Source organism: Epinephelus moara, chromosome 11 (assembly GCF_006386435.1).
Source record: "Epinephelus moara isolate mb chromosome 11, YSFRI_EMoa_1.0, whole genome shotgun sequence".
NCBI lineage: Eukaryota > Metazoa > Chordata > Actinopteri > Perciformes > Serranidae > Epinephelus > Epinephelus moara.
Genome location: NC_065516.1, coordinates 26,707,708 through 26,726,309, shown reverse-complemented (window position 1 = coordinate 26,726,309; position 18,602 = coordinate 26,707,708). Strand labels below are relative to the sequence as shown.

Below are 18,602 nucleotides of genomic sequence, written 5' to 3'. Positions count from 1 at the left end.
TAAAAATTACCGTAAAACTTGAATTAAACGCCCAGTCCTTTTTACTAGCCCAGTGTGGCTACACATTTTAAGAAATAAAGGCCTGTCTCAATTAGAGGCCTTGTCTGGTTGCCAAGCAGCTCATTTTTCTTCAGATGTATAAAATCAGGTTGTTGGCTGCCTCAAATTATGTGTCCATTCCTCAGTTACCCAGTAAGTTATTCGTATTCCTTTAGTCTGTATAGGTCCTCAGATCAAGTGTCTGTCGGAGCTAGATCAAATGAATGACTCATAATTGATATATTATCTGAAGCCTAATTTTTAAACAACTAATATTCATACTGGTATCAATAAACAATTTGATTGTATTTCCCATCTTTGTTGAGCAACAGCTTTGTGTGAGAGGAATTAAAGGCCTGTCCTAAATATAGGCCTGTTGATTTCAGTAATTGTATTTTCAAGTTTAGCGGTAGCCTGCCCACTGAACATTTAAGTGTAACTGGAGAAATTATAATTTTCCATCCTTGGGAATCTTTGGATTTTTTGTTTGGGTTGAATGTGTACTGTAGGTTACTTCACTGCCTTAACCCATCCTGTGTTCATACAGATAGGCTATATATTTTGTAACAGGCCTATTACACACATTACAGATCCTTTGAATGGTGTTATGGGGTTTTTCTCTCAAAGGAATGTAAATACTTACATTTCTCAACCTTTATCACTCACTGCAAGTGTTGCATGACATGCATTGTGTCAGTTTGTTTGTGCACCAGTCTGGACCTGTCTCCACTGACTGAATGAATCAAAACCTGCGTATTGGGGCTGCAGTGTGTCATGTGAAGGGAGACTAGACTGCATTCCTGCTGTAATATCATTAGCTAAACATGCTTTATCGTGGTTTCTTATCATTACTGCCAAGTGGGTCTGAAAGAATGCTCTCTGCCTCTTTGTCCTTGTCTTTTTTCCTTCTCTCCCCTTTTCTCCTCCTCTGTGTCAGCCTAGAGGCTTCTCCCTTTGAGTCAGTGAGAATTAGAGGTCAGGTGGAGGTGGTCTGTTAACACCTGCACATTATGATCTGTGTGTGTGTGTGTCAGTGTGGTAGAGAGAGACAGAGAGGGAGGGAGAGAGGAGAGAAACTCCCTCCCCTTGTTCCCTCTCCTGCTTCCACTTCCAGCTGTTGCTGCATTCTTCCACACGTCGCAATTGGCTGAAGCCGCCGGCTTTTTTTACGTTTGTGTACATTTGGAGAGTGTGTTCGTGTGTGTGTGAGAAGGTAACGGAGGATTGAAAGTATCTCACACAGGCTGCTGATGCCGCGCAGGGAATGTATTCACTGTCAAGAAAGAGACTGTGATCAACAAGTGACAGGATATTTTCGGGATCTTGGAGCAGTTGCGTAATTGCGCCCTTCGCTGCACGATGACAGAAGTGGCCAGTCCCGCTTCAATCATGGTAAGCGCTGTTTTTATGAGGGGAAAATATCAGAAAGCCAATTTCTTATATGACTCAAATGCGTGTTTCTAAATTAGAACGTTTAATGGAAGTCTTTCATGGTGTTTCAACAGCTACTGATGTTTAATCCCCAGCTCCGGGAGTTCTTTACAGTGTTTGTTTCTTAAGTGAGCTGTGTAACGATAAGCCAAATCTTATCCGACTTTAATTCCGGATTTTTGTTCTCAGCAAATAAAATACAATGAAAGTTTTGTTGGTTTCTGCGCTACTGATTAAAAGTCCCATTAACACAGTAGCCTTTATGTGTATTAAGTGATCCTACTGAAGATAAACACATTAAAAAGGGCCTATGCGTTATTCTGTAATTCTGACATTGCCCACTATAAAACAACACCATGTGAGTACCACAGGGATGTTAAGAGGACAAATCAGATCAGTGTTTTGACTGATTATGATATTGTATGTTAGTGTATGAATAAGAGCCTCATCCCACATCTGACACAGTGAAGCAGTCCATGGCACTCTAGTCTAGTGGCCTAACATGGGAATCAACCAACACATTTAAGGAAGAAGTCAGAAGTCTTACCACCTCCCACCTCTATTAACATGTCAGATGTCTAATGAAGACCTTATTACTTTTGATTTCCCAGTGAGGAAATGATATAAGGTGTTGCACTGGGGTCATGTGGAGCTGTCAGTAATGTGCATGGAAACAAGTTGTATACTGCGTATTATGGCTCTGGATTGTAGTGTAATTATGAGGTTGTAGATTTGCCCTCGACGGGTCCAACCACAGCATTTTACATCTTCTGTGTAAATGTTTTTATCACAGAGGGTATTACAATTCTCCATGTGTGGTGCCATTACAGCAACAATGTTATCAGAATTAGGCATGGGTTCCTTTAGGCTCATCAGTCAGGTGGACAAATACTAAGCTAAGTGGGCATCTCCTTCATTAAAGTCCCCTGATGCAACTATCTCACAACATACTGGCTCAAACCCACTGCTGGTTGTTTGATTTATTCATTCTTATATATTTTTTATTTATTTATCTATTTTGTTTTTAGTTTTGTTTTTTTCTTGTAGTCAGTTTGTCTTAGCACCGTCTCCTGTCTAATGACACAACTGTGTAACCTCTTCAGTCATTGCATCCTATTTACTTTTTAATTTTTATGTTTTTATATAGTCATATGATGAAGGTAATCTGATGGGGTTTTTTCTGTTCATAAGAAATCAATAAAAATTACTGATAACTTATTGAAAAAAAAAAAAGAATTAGGCTTAGGTGGTATCAAAGTATTACTGGGGTATTTAGAAGTCCCAACGGTATGCTAAGATGGCGACTAAGAGTGGTGGGGATAACGTTACAGGACTAGTAAATAAGAAAAATACCTTTGCCCCTGCTTGTGAGTATTGCCGCATATAACTTATGTTGACTTCTTCCAACCACAAAGCATTTCAGTAGCCACATGATTTTATTGAACACATCACCTCCATTCAGCCTACTGATGTGTTGATATCTGCTAACTGCATGTTAGAAACACAGCATTGTAGGCTAAACATACATACTAAAATCACTTCTATCACCAGTAGCTCAGCTACTTCAGTTTACTTTAGTTTTTATACCAATACCATCATATGCTCTATGGCCCAGTGAAATGTCAGGAGGGTATGAAGGTATGAAAAAATAAATAACCCCCCAAGCCTAATCAGAATGCTAAGCTAATGTTAAAACCATTATACCTGTCAAGTTTGTTCTGGCCGTGATGTGGAAACCAGGAGGATGCAACCGTTCTGTCACAAGGACTGCACATACCAATGCTGTTATCAGCTACTAGACTCGCTGCGAGACTACCACACCAAAGTTTAAAGACTTATGATAGAGGTGCACATAAAAACCAGATACAATACAGCACTTGAAAGCATCATTTGTGTGCTGAAGCAAATTAGATTTCTACTCTGTGTTGTCAAAATTCTTTCCACAGTATTTATTGTTTATGTGTTTGCCAGGTATATGCTTGGATTGTCATCAGTGCAGTATAGGATCACATTCTGTTTGGAGGCCAGAAATGCAACTTGGGGAAACGTCTTGGCTCACTAGTAATCTCTTTTCCTTCATCTCTGAATTCTTTGGTCTGTGTTTTTATCCACTTCCTTTTCTTCTCTCTCCCCGACACACTCAGTTTGTTTTTCTTATTATCTCAAAGTCCATCTTTCTGCCTTCCTCTTTTCTTTTCTATCCAGTAGTCACAGATCATTTCAACATGTGAGCTGCATTATGTTACTAATGTGGCTTATATGTCCCTCTACCAGTTCACTGTCCCTCCTCGTCTCTCTGTCATATCCGGCCCCTCAGAAACCAAAACATCAGTTGATCCCCTCCATATGGCCGTAAAGGTAATCTGGGCTTTTCCAGACACACACACACCCTCGATAGAAATTCAAGTTAGATTTCCTCCAACTCTGAGTCAGCTGCAACAACAATGGACTTTCTCTCCTGTGAGGATCTTGCATTTTGGTAAATGATGGGGAAAAAAACGCTCAGTGGAGTGTGAGAGAGTTTAAGTTGAACAATGCTGCTGGATGTTTGTTGCGTTTTAGCGGGGGTTTAAGGTCAAGTTAATCGGCTTGCAGGTTTTTCACCAAAACACACACGCACACAATCAAAGACATAAACACATTTACCCACACACGATGAAGTCACTCTAAGACTTTCTTATGGAACAGTGACAGAGAGTAGCAGTATTTTATGTCTAAAAGGGTAGCCTACATGCATGTGTGTGAGAATGTTAACATCTCTAGCGCTGATGCACGCATAAGGCATACATTCAAGTTTTGTTAAAGACATAATTGCACACCGAACACAGAGTGCAGTGAAGAGAAGTGAGGAAGATAACCCTGTTTAGCCCTATGTGTTGCTCTATAAGAGGGACACAGAGAGAGGGACTCCATATTAAACAGCATCTGTGATACAATGCCGGCTTTGTCAGGTGGGAGGAGGAGAGGGTAATGCAGGAATGTAAGGGGAGGGGATGTTAGCAAGAGACAGAGAGATGGAGAAAGAGAGAGATACAGGCACAGAGAGGAGTGCGACAAGGGTGAAGACACAGCATTTAAAGCTTAAATGGCAGATGAAACACATCAGGAGCATGAGAGAAGAAACCAGGTGGAAAGACAGCAGATACAGGTCATCAGAAACAATGGACAAAGATGAGACTGAGAGCAATTGATGAGAAAAATGTGAAAGATATTTGTTCTTAACATTTTAGGAAACAGGATTACAGATTCATCAAGGTGCTGCAGGCACAATCAACACTCAGACAAGCACATGAACACGACACAATATATAGATATTGGGCACGGTAACAGAATACTCTACAATCATACTGCATGGCAAACACTGGTTTCCAAAACCCAAAGACTTGGAGAACAGTTCCAAAACCAGCATTCTGGAAATCATCTGTTGTCTTTACACCAATGAAGTCATTTCTTTAGAGCTGGCCAGGTTGCATATATATATGGGGAAAAAAGATGCAATATGAACCGAAGCAACAGATGTAACAGTTCCAGCCTGTCATATAGTCTTTCAAAGTCTGTGCAAAGAAGTTGACCAGACCAATGAGTAAATCTGTGCACTTCTCAGCACCTGGAACTCATGGTGCTCTTTACAAAACTGTCTTTTGCGCATGAAGGTGGCCAAATTTTATTTCTGTAGCAAAAAACGCCTAAAACCATCTTAACAGTCACCTTGACTGCAGCTAGTGTATCATTATTCCCACCCCCATCTCCATTAGTTGGTCAAGTTTATACCCCAGCAGCCCATATATCATCTTAAGAAGCTGTCTGCCTTGAAACACCCTCAAGCCTAAGGCCAATGTAAGCTATCTAAATAAAGCAGCCACATGCACCGAAGACGCAGATGGCCAACTTGGACTATCTGCATTAAAAGTAAAAAAGAATAATCCTGATGATTTGTCTGTTGCATGTTTCACTCTAGTGTGCTCTCTGTTTTCTGACAATGTTATTAATTAACCTACAAAATGACCATTTGTATATAGTCAACCTGTGTTACCTTGAATTCATGAAGAAAACATTTTTCTCACGTTCTATTGGTGAACAAATTCTCATTTATCCAGCTCAGTACTTCCCAAACATGCATTTTCACTAAAACCTTACTATCTAAAATACTTCCTTACACAAGGAGCACACCTGGGTAAGCATGTGCGTTTGAACTCCGCTCGTGCATTTCTCTGAGGCGTGCTTCTTGTCCATGTATGTTAAACTTCATATATTTTATTCTAAAAACCGCCATATACAAGATTTAACCCAACATCATGAGCTTATTGTTTTTGACAGACACACACATGTGAGCAAGTTAAATGTCCCAACTTCTAAGTGTACTAAAAAGAATCTGTTTCACATCAGTGGCATTAACAACAAGCTGAAGTGTCCCGAGAATGCAGCCTGCAACAGAAACAGACAGAAACAACAATACAGAAGGTAATTGAAACACAGAGAAAGACTAAACAGATGTAGAGGAAAGACAAACAGAGGAGGGACTGGACAGAGAGATGAAAGGAGGGAATGAAGAAAAAGTATGAAATGAAACAGTCTGAGAATGCTGGATCTGCTCTTCTGGTTTTATGAGTCCTCTATCTATCCTCCATCGCTTTCTCTTTTTCCATCACCCCGCATTTCTAACCCCATCTCTGTCGCCAGATGCAGGGCAAACAGAGCATTTTGGGGAGACTCAGCTGTTCTACAGATGGGATCAAAGAGGGACTGTGTGTGTATGCAGTTTCTTGTACTTGTCTTCTTATGTTTTTAAAAACATCATGTATGTTTAAATTTGTCTTAGCTGGTCTTCAGTTCTATAAAGGGGGAGTTCAGGTGTAAACCAGATTTAGGATTAAAGTATTAAAAGTAGGTCAGGGCTGTGAGTTTAGGATATTTTCCCATAAAAGGAAAAAATACATTTGAAACATCCCCAGTCTTCCACTCCATTACAGGAGTTAGTTTGTGATCAAATGTGGAAGTTTACTCTGCTGGACCGTCTTTCCCTCAGTCTGCCTCACATGTTACTTAATACCAGAACCTGATAGTAATTATTCACATATATTATAACATATTCTCAAACTCCGTTGTAGCTGTAATGATACTGTGACATCCTGACAAGTTAATGTAAGGCCAGAGATAGAAACACTAGCTGTCCTACTGTTAACCAAGTGGCAACCTCTGGGGCTAAAAAAACGAAGCCAATGCTGGAGTGCCAAAAACTGCAGTTCCCTCAATGGCCACTGGAGGCTAGCGCTCTCAGAATGAGACCTAAACCCCAGAAATGAATTCGCATTTTACCTCTCCCTGTTCCTTTGTCTAAAAGTCAATAGGTTTTTTGAAAATGGGTTTTGGTTCAATGCCTGAAATAAGGTCTGTTGATAACACAAGCTTAGGAGACTTTCACATTTTGTCCTACGGCATAAAATACATCAGTAAATACCCCACTCGTAAACTTTGAAACTTCTATGTGTCTTCAAAAAGATGGTTGCTAACAAGTGGCTAGATGAGACTACAGAACGTCATTGTACCAAGCCGCACCAAATTCAGCTTTACAGTCTTATTATGGTGATGACATTATCATATAACTCGCCGTTTACATTTTATTTAGGCTTAAAGTTACGCATATGAGCAGGAATACTTGAGCGACAGGCTGTCTGTAAGACATTGGTACAATCTATGAGTCCGATCCACCACTCACTCCTCCACAGCTCCATTCTCTTGTCCAAATATGGTCACTTCTGGCTTCAAAAAACCAAGATGGTGACAGCCAAAATGCCAGACTCAAGGACTAGAGGGAGTCCATAAACCTATGGGTTGTAGCGTCATTGCTTTATACAGTCTATGCTCTTAGTATACTCTCAATGGGTTCCTCAGACCAACTATAATCTATTTTTGTGTTCACTTTGGGGCAATAGGCGAAATACAGCTTCAACATATCTTATCATCTCATACACATAAGGCAAACAGAGCAACATTTGCATTCATTTGGAGTCTTGTCTCTGACCAGCTGATGAGTGTAAATCCAGTATTCACTCTCTTTTAGCTTTGTTTTGGTCTCTACCATTTCCTTGATCTGGCTCTTTAGCTGCTAAATGCTCCACTATGATCACCAACTATGAGCTGAAAGACGCTAAATAGGAGAGAGTCGAGTGGAAATTCTCTGTGGGTTTGCCACAAGAAGCGATTCCTTTCACATTATATATAATTGTTTCATGTATTAGCAATTCCAAGATTTTGTTTAGCACAGCTTTAAAGGTTCGGGAAATAACAGCAAGTTTCTTTACAAGCACATCTTTATATATATTCAAGTTTTTCTACAAGCCTGCAAATACCTAGACCTTCCAGTAATCTCATACTTCTCCAGCTGTCTAGTTCAGACACCCTGATAGCATCAGGTTTGGTGATTGGAGATTGTGGAGATCCCTCAGGATACCAGAGCTGAAATCTGCTAAATCTAGAAGGGGGGTTGACTCACCTCACCGCTCTGCTTAAACTGGAGCACAACAAGGCCAAAGACTTGTCTTGACCTGCCCACAGTGAAGCTCACCTGGTGAAAGAAGGAGAAGTGGGAGCTGTGGAAAAATGATGGCGTATGACAAAAGGGGAGAGTCAAGGAGGTGGGAAAGGACATACAGGAAGGAAGCGGGAGGAGACGGTTGGAAAAAAAGAGAACAGTCTTGTCACTATACTCAAAACAGTCCCGCTGAACTTTGAAATGTGACTTTGATCTCCATTTTCATCTGGTCTCTGCAGCACCTTTGCAATTTGTCCGGCTGATGTTGCCATCATACACCGCGTGTTTGCTTTGTCTACACTAGTGATGAAAAAAAATCAGTGGAATGTGAGGCCTCATATCTGCATGCGATAACAAAAAGAGCTGATGCGTGACTTTATTTGTGGATGTTTACGTGTGCATAGGGGTTGCAAGGGTGGCTGAATTGCGAAGAATAGCAAGTGTGTGAGCGAGTGTGTTTAAAGGCAATAAGGGTGTCAGTGCAGCGAAGGAAGTGACCTCAGAGGGGAAGCTGGCGCTGAATTAGAGGAAGTGGTATGGAGCTGGCTTTGATTTGCGCTTCCTCTTCTGGTGATTGGGGAAAAAAGGAAAAGAGAGGAGAGTTTGAGGAGGCACGAGGGTGGCACATAGAACAGAGAAATGAAAGAAAGACAGGAGGAAGAGTTGGAAAAACAGTTGGAAAAAAGGAAAGAAGAGTATTGGAAACAAATCAGATACTAATCGTGAAAACTGAGGTGGATAATGTATATTATTACGGGATTATTACAGGATAACATGGAGAGAGAAGAGGAAGAGAGGAAGGAGATGACGGAAGGTGGAAATGGAGATGTGGTTAGGGTGGTTTCCCATGTGCTGTAATCATCTCTGCTTTGGTGTGAAGCATTTCACTCATCCGTCTGGGTGTTGTGCTTGTGACTGTTTTTCCTTTTATTGAATTGTAGGGTACTGCAGGGGTTGTCCCTGGCACTGGATCTGAGTGTTTTTACTCAAACACACACACACATTTTTGAGGCAGTTTTGATTTTGTTTCCTCTTATCTCGCTGTGTTTTCATTCCTCTTTATAGTTTGTCATTCTGTCTTTTTCTGCCAGTCTGATCCTGCCCTGCTGTCTCAGAGTTTTCCCATGTCCTGCTATTTATTCCCACCATTAAGACATTTTGATTTTTCTTCTTGATCTTGGACTCCGCTGTCAACTAATACAAAATAAGAGTATTCATCACACTAAAGTCCTACTAGTGGCCCCTTGAGGCTGAAATGTCTGCTACACCCCACAAAGCATTGGTAAAGTGTTTACTGATGATTTTTCTGAGGTTTGTCATGAGCTGGACACTCAATCAAAAATAAAATGATTTACTTGAGAGCATGGATATGATCAGCATCTGCCTTGTAGATGTCTTGACCAGTGGCACAAGAAGAAAGCTTATGGAGAATGGAAAGTGCTCACCTTCTGGGGAGCGTGAATGAACTCGGTGAAATTCATCAAAATCTGAAAGATTGATCGTGTGTGTGTGTGTGTGTGTGTGTGTGTGTGTGTGTGTGTGTGTGTGTGTGTGTGTGTGTGTGTGTTGAGGAGAGGTCAGGGGACTGCCAAAATATTAGGGATCACCCTCTGGATACTATGAATGTCTATGCCAATATCAGGACAATCTGGACTATACCATAGTATCTTGCTCCGGACTTAAGCACTGGGCGTGTAGGTAATGCAACTGATTGACATTACTGTCATTTAGCTCTGTTGCTTTTTGGTGCAACACACACACACACACACACACACACACACACACACACACACACACACACACACACACACATTTAAAGCACTAGGCAGTATAATGGCAGACTATAACCCTGTGGGAACTCTGTTTTCATGGAACATTTCTACCACTCCTTCCCACTGCAAACCAGCTTTTGTGTGCCTGTGTGTGTAGTTTTCCTCTCTAATGGTATTTTCCCTCTGGAACACTTTCACACGGAGTGTTCCTCTCATGTGGCAGCTGGACACAGTTGTTTTTTTTTTCTTTGTGTGTGTGTGTAGCTGTGCATGGGCATAATGATTTGTGCAGATGTGTACAACAACTCGTGTGTACTTTCTTGACCCTGCTTTCACATGTATATGTCATGTTTGCTTACATGCTGGTATGCAGTACCATTTTCAGCATAGGCATTTAGTGTGTGAATAATTACATGTGCGGTCTGAGCTTATTTTCCCTTCTCTCTCATCCGTGCTGCAGGACTCCGAGATGATGTTCCAACCAGAGTCAGATCAGATGTCCCCAGTTGAACCCAAGGTGACACAGTACACACACATACACATGCACAGACACACACATACACACATTTTATATCATTTAGAATACTGTATTTCCCTTATATACTGTACTTAAAATAAATAAAGGTTAGAATTACCTTTCCACTCTGACTGATGCTTCTAGTCTCCACCTCTGGACCTGATTGACACTGGAAAGGGGCTGAAGGTCCAGACAGCCACGCCTCACCTGGTGAGCCTGGGGAGCGGGAGGCTGAGTATAGCAATCACCCTGCTGCCACTGAAAGAAGGTAAAACACACACACACTTGCAGCAGAGAAACACTCACATATTGGGTTAGGATTACCAGGCCATACAGTAACCATTCATCTTCCCCTGTCTTCCAAATGCCCAGGATCATTGAGTTTTTAAATGAATGTAATTTCTCACAAGTCATGTAAAGCTGTCACCTGTGGTGAACCCAGACCTTTACAGTCCCCTCCCTTCCCTCTCTGTCCCTCCCTCATTGCTTTGTTTCCCTGCCTTTCCCCCGCTCCCCTTCCCCTCTCTTTTTGCCCTCTCCCCGCCCACCCATCGTTTCATTTCCATGGTTACTGGAGAAGTGGGAGGGGGGGCTATGACTGGGGAAAGTGATACTTAATGCTGGGTCGCAATAAAGTCAAGACAGGGAGCCAACATAGCTTCTTCCCACAAGGCTCCCTCGGACCGAAAACACATATTTAAACAAATTACTACATCCCTGGTTATTTATTTTTATTGTCAATGGGGACGAAAATTACCCCATTTACTGGTTAGTGCGCTGACTGAACCCAAAGTTAACCGTATAAAAATGAGGACAACACTGCGCTTACAGACTGCAACCCAAACAACTATAAAAGAGAGATGACTCACGCTATGGCTGCCTGACAGAGAGAGAGCACCATTCCATTAAACTAAAATAAAGACTGAAATCTACACTATTCCTCAGAGAAGTCGCACTAAAATAAGTTCAAACATGGCACACATGATGCTTACACACAAACACACACACACACACACACACACACACACACTAGATGATTATGGTGACATCACTGCAGTGTATTTAAACGTATTTATAGTTTCTCTATCATCAGCCATCCACAGGTGGCTGCACTCTCACTCTCACCTTCTCTTATGCTCACACATTCATTCATTACATCAGCAAGCCCTGGTGCCACAGCTTAATTACTATTCCAGTTAGTTAGCCAAACACATGATAGCAAAGAGATGGGAGCGAAGATATGGAGATTTACGACATGATATAACGAGAGGCACGCTTGTAGGACTTATTATAATTCAATAGCCTGCAGACAGTAGACGGGATACTAATACAAAGTGACTGACAGTAGATTAAAAGCATTAAAAGTAAGTGAGTGTCTGTCCTCGGCTAACACCGCTGACTCCCATATACACTCGTACAGTTAACATATCTTGTGGGAATCACAGAGCTCTCATTATGTCCCTAATGCAGAGAGACAGACACTTTTTGTTTTGCCTCCTCTCGGCCGTGAGAACAGTGCAGAGGAAAACTGTAATGGCTTTTAAATGGATGGATTTTTGACCTTTTTAAATAAAGCTGCGGTCAGTTTGATAAATTATTAACCACAGTCAGTCATACGTCCACAGTAATGCATATGAAGTGGTTGGTTAAGTGTGATATCAGCCACTTATGATTTACAGTATTACACAGTGGATGGTATTAAAATGATAGGAATATTTGACATTATTATGTTTCTTGGATAACCTCTACCACACTGCACACACGTTCACAGTTGCCTGGCTTGTTGTGCCCTTCCATTTCAGTGAGGAATGCCAACAATGTGAAAAGCCATTTAAGGAGAACTGAGGGTCTATTTTCTCCAAAAAGAATAAACAGTTCAAGTTAATTATACTGAAGTACTCCTTATAAATGTGGCTCACAGGCCACACATGGTTCAAAAAGACATGTGCATCTTTGCGCTAGTTTAGTTTTACTTGTAAAGATGTTGTCTACGAGTAATCAGGTTTTCTTGGAGACATCATCAATCAAAGTTAATCTCAATTTTCTAGAATTTTTATTGTGTGTTGCTCGATGTTCCAGGGGTGACCCGCATCGGCAGAGAAGATGCTCCAGTTCCCCAGGACATCACCATCCAGGGGCCTGGCATCGAGGCAGAGCACTGTCTCATCTTCAATGAAGGTTGATGTCAGTTCACTTTCTATGGAATGAATTCATAATATTGGCAGGCGGACGAATTAACACTGTTATCTTTTTGGGACAGGCAAATGTGTACTTAAATTGCTACCCAGTTAGCATCTGCATATTGCTAGGTGTGGGCCAAGGATTTGTTTAAATAACAAGGCTTTTCATTTTAGTTCAGTCGTTCTCAGAGTCTTTTGTTTTAAGAGGGTTAATATAACAAAGTTGCATCAGAGTGGAATTACCATACCACACCGGGGTATGGGGATGAGGGTCGAGGGAAGTAGGGAAGAGGTTCGAGGGATGTGGAATGAAGGGATGAGGGTCGAAGGTATGATGTAGGGGATGTAGGGACAGAGAAGGAAGGAAGGTGGGGGTAATGAGGGTTGCAGACAGGTGTCAGCTGAAGGGAGGAGGGTGCAACGGAACCAGGGCAGTTGAGATAGGGTGGGGGAGTCATTAAGAAAAGGGGATTAAGGGGAGACAGATAAGGTGTGTTTAATTACCTTTAGATGACATTGAGGCGTGGTCTTTGTTCCCGAACTTAGATATAAAACTTGTTTCGTGAAATGTGTTTCAAGATAAATATAGGACTGGATGAACTTTAAAGCTGGATATCTCTCAGTACATTGTCAATGTATGGTGTGGATGAAAGAAAGTGATTTTTAAAGAGAGAGGTAGAGTGATTGATTACACACTGTTTTTTTGTTCCTGTGTGATACATCCTGTATAATTACTTCGCTAAGCATTCAGCACGAAGCCTTGTAGTGAAGATAGAAATAGCATGGCTTTGTGTGTACGTTATAATTAAAATAGTTAGGAGTGATCTTTCAGCAGCGAGGCGCTGTTGAATAAGTGATGATGTAGAAATGTACAGATGCTTTACGTTGCACTGAAGGTATACTGATACCTTGCTTTTTCATCATTATCTGTAACACAGGAGGGGTGGTGACCCTTGACCCTTGTGGTCACCTTTGCAGTCTGGATGGAGTACAGGTTACTGTGCCCACACCACTCACACAGGGTAAGATCTAAGCACACTCACACACACTTGTTGTAGCTCAGTTTACTTACAGAAAGCGCCCATACAGTATATCGGGTGTTGGGGCCACACTTGTACATGCTTTGATATATTGCCACCTACTGGTCGTTAAAATAGGTGGAGTGAAAGTTGACTTAATTGCATGGAGTGTGCATACTTTCTGTATTTCATAACTCCTGTGTGTGTGCATGTGTGTGTGTGACAGAGAGAGAGTGGTTAGTTTGTGGTTTGGTTAACTTGCATTCCGTTTGGTGTGTGTATGAATCATATGGGCACAGTTAACGTTGTGCTGACGTTCTGCATGGAAACAACGTGTGTGTGTGTGTGTGTGTGTGTGTGTGTGTTTTCACATAAATGTATAGGCCTGTGTGTGTGTGTGTGTGTGTGTGTGTGAGCATTTCCACATGTTTGTGTGTGTGTTTTGAATGATGTAGTGCATGTGTGTGCACCTCTGGTTTGGTTTAATTCATTGTGGTTTGGATCAGCTTGCTGCTACAGTGAGTCACAGCTTCCAGCAACTGCGGAGCGCACACTGCACATCCAATTCTGTTACAGCAGACTGCAGAAAACTTGCAAAACACACACACATGGTATCCTCCCATATTTGAATACATGTATTTTCTTATCTTTCTGTCCACGTGTCTGTTTTTCGTCTGCCAGTATCCTGATCTGTTTACCTCTTGTCGAACTGCCCTCTCTCTTCTGCCAGATTGCCTACACAGTTGCAGCTCTCTCCTTGTTTCACTGTTTTTGCTCTGAACTTTGCTTCTCCATCCTTTCTGTGTACCCTTTCCTCCTTTTTCATTGTGTCCTGTGTGGCCTAGCCATTTCAAGTTAAATATTGACAGGCCTATTTATCTTCTCGCTGTGCCTGGCTGATTCAAATATTGACATCATCTTGGTCTGTGTAAACGCACGATGCCGGGGCTTTGTGAAGTCGCAGGGGTGGAGAAAAGGACTAAAAGAGAAAAGGGGTGTTTTTAAAAAAAAAGTCAAAAGGGCATGGTTAGGAAAATTATGGAGTGAGAGAAAGAGTGAACATCTTTCAGGAATATCCACTGGCCTCAGATGCTCTGGGTTGAGTTAGTCTAACCACACACACAAACACACTGACACACACACACTGACACATGCACACTGTGGGGCAGTCTGGAGATGATTAGCTATGTTTAGGAAGTGATCTGCTCTGTATTTGGGACTTCGGAGCTTGACCTGGAATCACATCAGCTTCACTTTCAACTCACTGGAACAGCTGTAAGTCACTTGTTGAGTAGTAATGTGTTCATACTGCATAATAAGCTTTCCAATGATGACAACGGAAATCATCATGTAGGAAAAACAACAGTGACAAGCCCTATAACTGCAGGCTTTGATCTTTCTAAATACTGCGAAAACCATTAGGGATAACATCTATTTCTGCATTTCCGATAGCATTTAAATGGAGTTTGGATTTAAAGCTCAATCTCCCAGCATTCACACCGGTCTGCAGCAAATGCAAATCAAGCTGCTGAACAAAACACAGCTGCTCCAACAACCACTCTGCCTCTCGTTGCTGTACCATGCAATGGAAATGAGGCTATATACACACACGCATCTGCACGCATGATAAAAAGCAGTGCTCTAGCTGTCAATGGGTTCATGTGTTGAAATACATGCAGATAACAAAGCATCTAAAAGAAACAAGAAACAGTTGGTGAGAGCACCCTTGACACAGGCAGGGGAGCAAAGTTAGCCAGTCAGTCTGCCAAGCATACCCCCCAAATCTGCTCTTTGTCAACTGTTGCTTTGTTTCAGAAGTCAGTTTATTTGCCTCTTAAATGAATTAGTTTGTCATTGTAATAAAAGAAAGCCATCAGTTTAATATGTTTTGTATGTGAGTCTCTGTAGCCCAGTTGTTTTGGGTTACACTCGTCCAAGGTATTTCAAAGAAAACAGGGAAAAAATAGGTAGGTAGACAAAGGAAGGCTGAGGGGGCGTCCACCAAATACCTCACTGTCTAATAGCTTGTGACCCTACCATCTGCAAATAGGGGTGTTGGCGTATCACACCGATAGTTTACATGTGGTTTTACTTATTTACACGTGTTTTTCCTTTTAAAATAGTCGTTTTAGTGTTATTAATCTACAACAGTGGTATTGGATTTGTCAACAGTATTTAAACACCATTCGTTTCGATAAACATTGAGCATCTTACCCCCTCTCTACCGAGAGTTGGTACAGTCCAGTACTCAGACTCGTGGATTGTAAATCAGTGAACTTTCTTCCACACGGAGTGAAGCGGGGTGAGGAGATATCACAGCTGAGGAGGGAGGCAGATAACGACACAGGGACCGGCAGGAGTGTATATATATATATATATATTTTTATTTTCTGTTTTACATTTCTAGAAGGAGGCATTTTAAGGTCCTGTCATAAACATTTGTTAGACGTTAAAGGGAAGAAACAAGTCGTTGTGGTCGTGATAAGTGCTCACTGAATGGGACTCAAACGGTTTGTAACGGTTTTTTAAAATGAAGCTAACGTTAGCTCTTGTAAACAACGTAACAAAGTGCCGTAACATTTTCTCAGGCACTGTTTTTACGAACTTTTTACCTTTTCCTGAATTAAATACGTTAGTGTTTTGTACCTATTTACGACGCCAAACACCTTACAGATGTAGTAAACTATTGTAGTTTCCCTTGAGATGCTATTTATCTATGTGAATGTGTTGTTGTGAGTGTGTTTGATGCTAAGAATGGCTGTTTCACATTCAAATCAATGTTATCTACCATGTTTTCTGTGAGCATACTGTTTTGAAGCCAGCCTCATTGCTCTTTGAACAGGTTAAGCAATGTTATCCCCATCAGTCCACACATGTGTGTATTTAAGGCTTTGTCTCATGACACTTAAATCTGCAGGGTTGGCTTCTATTATCACCCAGGATAAACAGCATTTGCTCATCAGCAGATATTATTGATTTTCCTTTAAAAGAAAGCCCTTCTGATTGTCCCATCTGTCCCATCTGTCACCATGTATCAATGGAAATACTGCTGCACTAATCTGAAAATGAGCTGATGTCTGCCTGTTTTTATTTATCAACCATACGCTTTTTTAATTAGCCTTTTTACATGTCAGGAATGATATAAGACTGTAAAGCACATGCCTTTTTGTTTAAGGGGTGGAGGTGTGAATCAGTGCTGCTGTTCAATGCGGTTCAAGCCGCTCAGTGGTGAAAGTCAGATTTCCTCTTCGCAGCCAACTTTTTGAGGTGTTCCATCTCAACCTGTTGGCTGCTGCTGCTTTTTGATAGTGTGCATGCCTCAGGGTCGTAAACTAGCAGCCAAGTTCACATACTGGTGTGGCTGCATGTGACAAAGAGAACTAGCCCATGGCTGTGAGGACGGGTTCAGTGTTAATGTTACCTGACACCTGAAAACAAAACCTGCTTCATTGTCCTGGATGCTATTGTGTCCGCAAGTCTTTCTTCTGGCTGCCTCGAGCACATTTGGGCTTTTTTTTAAAAACAAAACAAAACAAAAAACAGATAAATAAGAAATAAGTCATATTATGAGTGTGGTTTTTGTGTTATCTTTATGTATTTTCTCTGTGATAGATTAGGGGTAGTTTATGGTTTACCCGTGGTTGTCCTTAGGCTTGCAACCCTCTCTTGAGAGAAGTGGGGTGGGTCAATGAAGTGATGCTCTGTGGACTAGATTTGAGATAAAGCACAGACCAGATATCTACTGAGCCTCTGATGAGGAGCCAGAATATGTGTGTGTGTGTGTATATATGAGAGAGAGAAAGTGCGAGTGACTGACTGAACTAATCCACACGGACTCCCCTGAGAAAGACCAGTCTGTTTTTTTATGATGTTACTGCAGGACCCTTGTCCCCCAGAGAGGGTTCATTTGTGGTTTTGAGGCCAATTTACACTCCCACTGGGACCTTGTGTGTATGCATCTTTTCATGAATGAGTAAATTCAGCTTTTGGTACCATGTAGACTGAAGGGATCATAGCAACATTTTGAAGGCAGCCAGTTTTTTAAATAGTTTATGTATCTTGGTAAAACACATAGGGCATCTTTTTTGGTGATTACTTGTGATTCTTGTGATTACTTTGCATGTCAAACCTGACCAATTAGTTTCAGTTCAGAGTTTCATCCTGTTCGACATGGGATCTTCATTGGTTTATTTTTCATTCTGACCCAATGGTCACAATTTGCTGATTCCCCCACTTATGTTAACCAAATAGAGAAACAGTTTTGAGTTTCCCCTTCCATAACATTGTGGTGAGAGCGTAGTTTAGTTCGCTCTGATCTACATGGAAACAAAAATTGGCTCCAGACGTGATACGGTTCCTACATCTGTGCCCTCAAAGACTCTGAGGTCTGACTTTGTAGATCACAAACTTTAAATTATCCCCATAAATGTATATACAGACTAATTTCCAGTTTCGCTGGAGAGGGTCTGTGCATGTGTGTATTGGGGGGGGTGCATGCTTTGACGTGGGAGGCAAACTCAATTAGCTGGCAAACAAGTAAACACGTGAATGAGATCAAAATGTGTTGTGCCTGGTATGTCTTTGTGAGTGTGTGTGCAGAGGGCAGTGGGCATGTGTTTATGTGCAAGTTATTTAGGACAGCAGACTTAAATTTAGTTTGTATGCAAGCAGTTAAGATTAGCATTTTTTGGTTGGATGTAGCGCATGCTGTGAGCTCCCTTGTACTTAAATCAGAGATGTATTTTAGGAGTAAGGGTTAGGGAAAGGTCAGGATTTTTTTTCTGTTTAACTGTAATAATCCAGCTTTGTGTGTCTGAAAGAGCAAGAGGAGATCTAAAAGTTGAATCAGCTGGTTTTACATTTTAAAATACTGTTGCTAAATTCCCCCGTCTCCCCTTTTTTTCTTCTGTCACAAACACGCACACACTGCTTTTATTTGTTTATGCCCAAGATGTGCAGGAGGAGAGGATTAGCTAGTAGTCATTTGTTAGCTAAGAGGTCCTGTGAGGAAATTAGATAGACACGAGGGGTGGGGGCTGTGAACAAATCAGGGCAACACACTTTACCCTCCACTTTAAAGGTGGCATATGGTGAGGCTATTGAGGGTAGGAA

The 18,602-nt window shown here is 41.4% G+C and overlaps 1 protein-coding gene across 6 annotated transcripts in view; it reads left to right on the top strand.

Moving 5' to 3' along the window:
• Positions 1-1,134: 1,134 nt before the first annotated feature.
• The window catches only part of phldb2b (pleckstrin homology-like domain, family B, member 2b), a 40,841-nt gene continuing 23,373 nt past the window's right edge, over positions 1,135-18,602 (top strand). For 2 of the 6 annotated variants that reach the window (XM_050056424.1, XM_050056421.1), the window contains exons 1-5: positions 1,135-1,431; positions 10,235-10,291; positions 10,436-10,559; positions 12,371-12,469; positions 13,410-13,493. In XM_050056424.1, coding sequence (XP_049912381.1) covers positions 1,399-1,431; positions 10,235-10,291; positions 10,436-10,559; positions 12,371-12,469; positions 13,410-13,493 — 397 coding nt within the window. In that variant the 5' untranslated portion in view covers positions 1,135-1,398. Of the gene's footprint in view, positions 1,432-3,751; positions 3,829-10,234; positions 10,292-10,435; positions 10,560-12,370; positions 12,470-13,409; positions 13,494-15,728; positions 16,001-18,602 lie in introns of those variants that run through there. The other 4 variants (XM_050056423.1, XM_050056422.1, XM_050056426.1 and 1 more) reach the window with 4 other exon arrangements.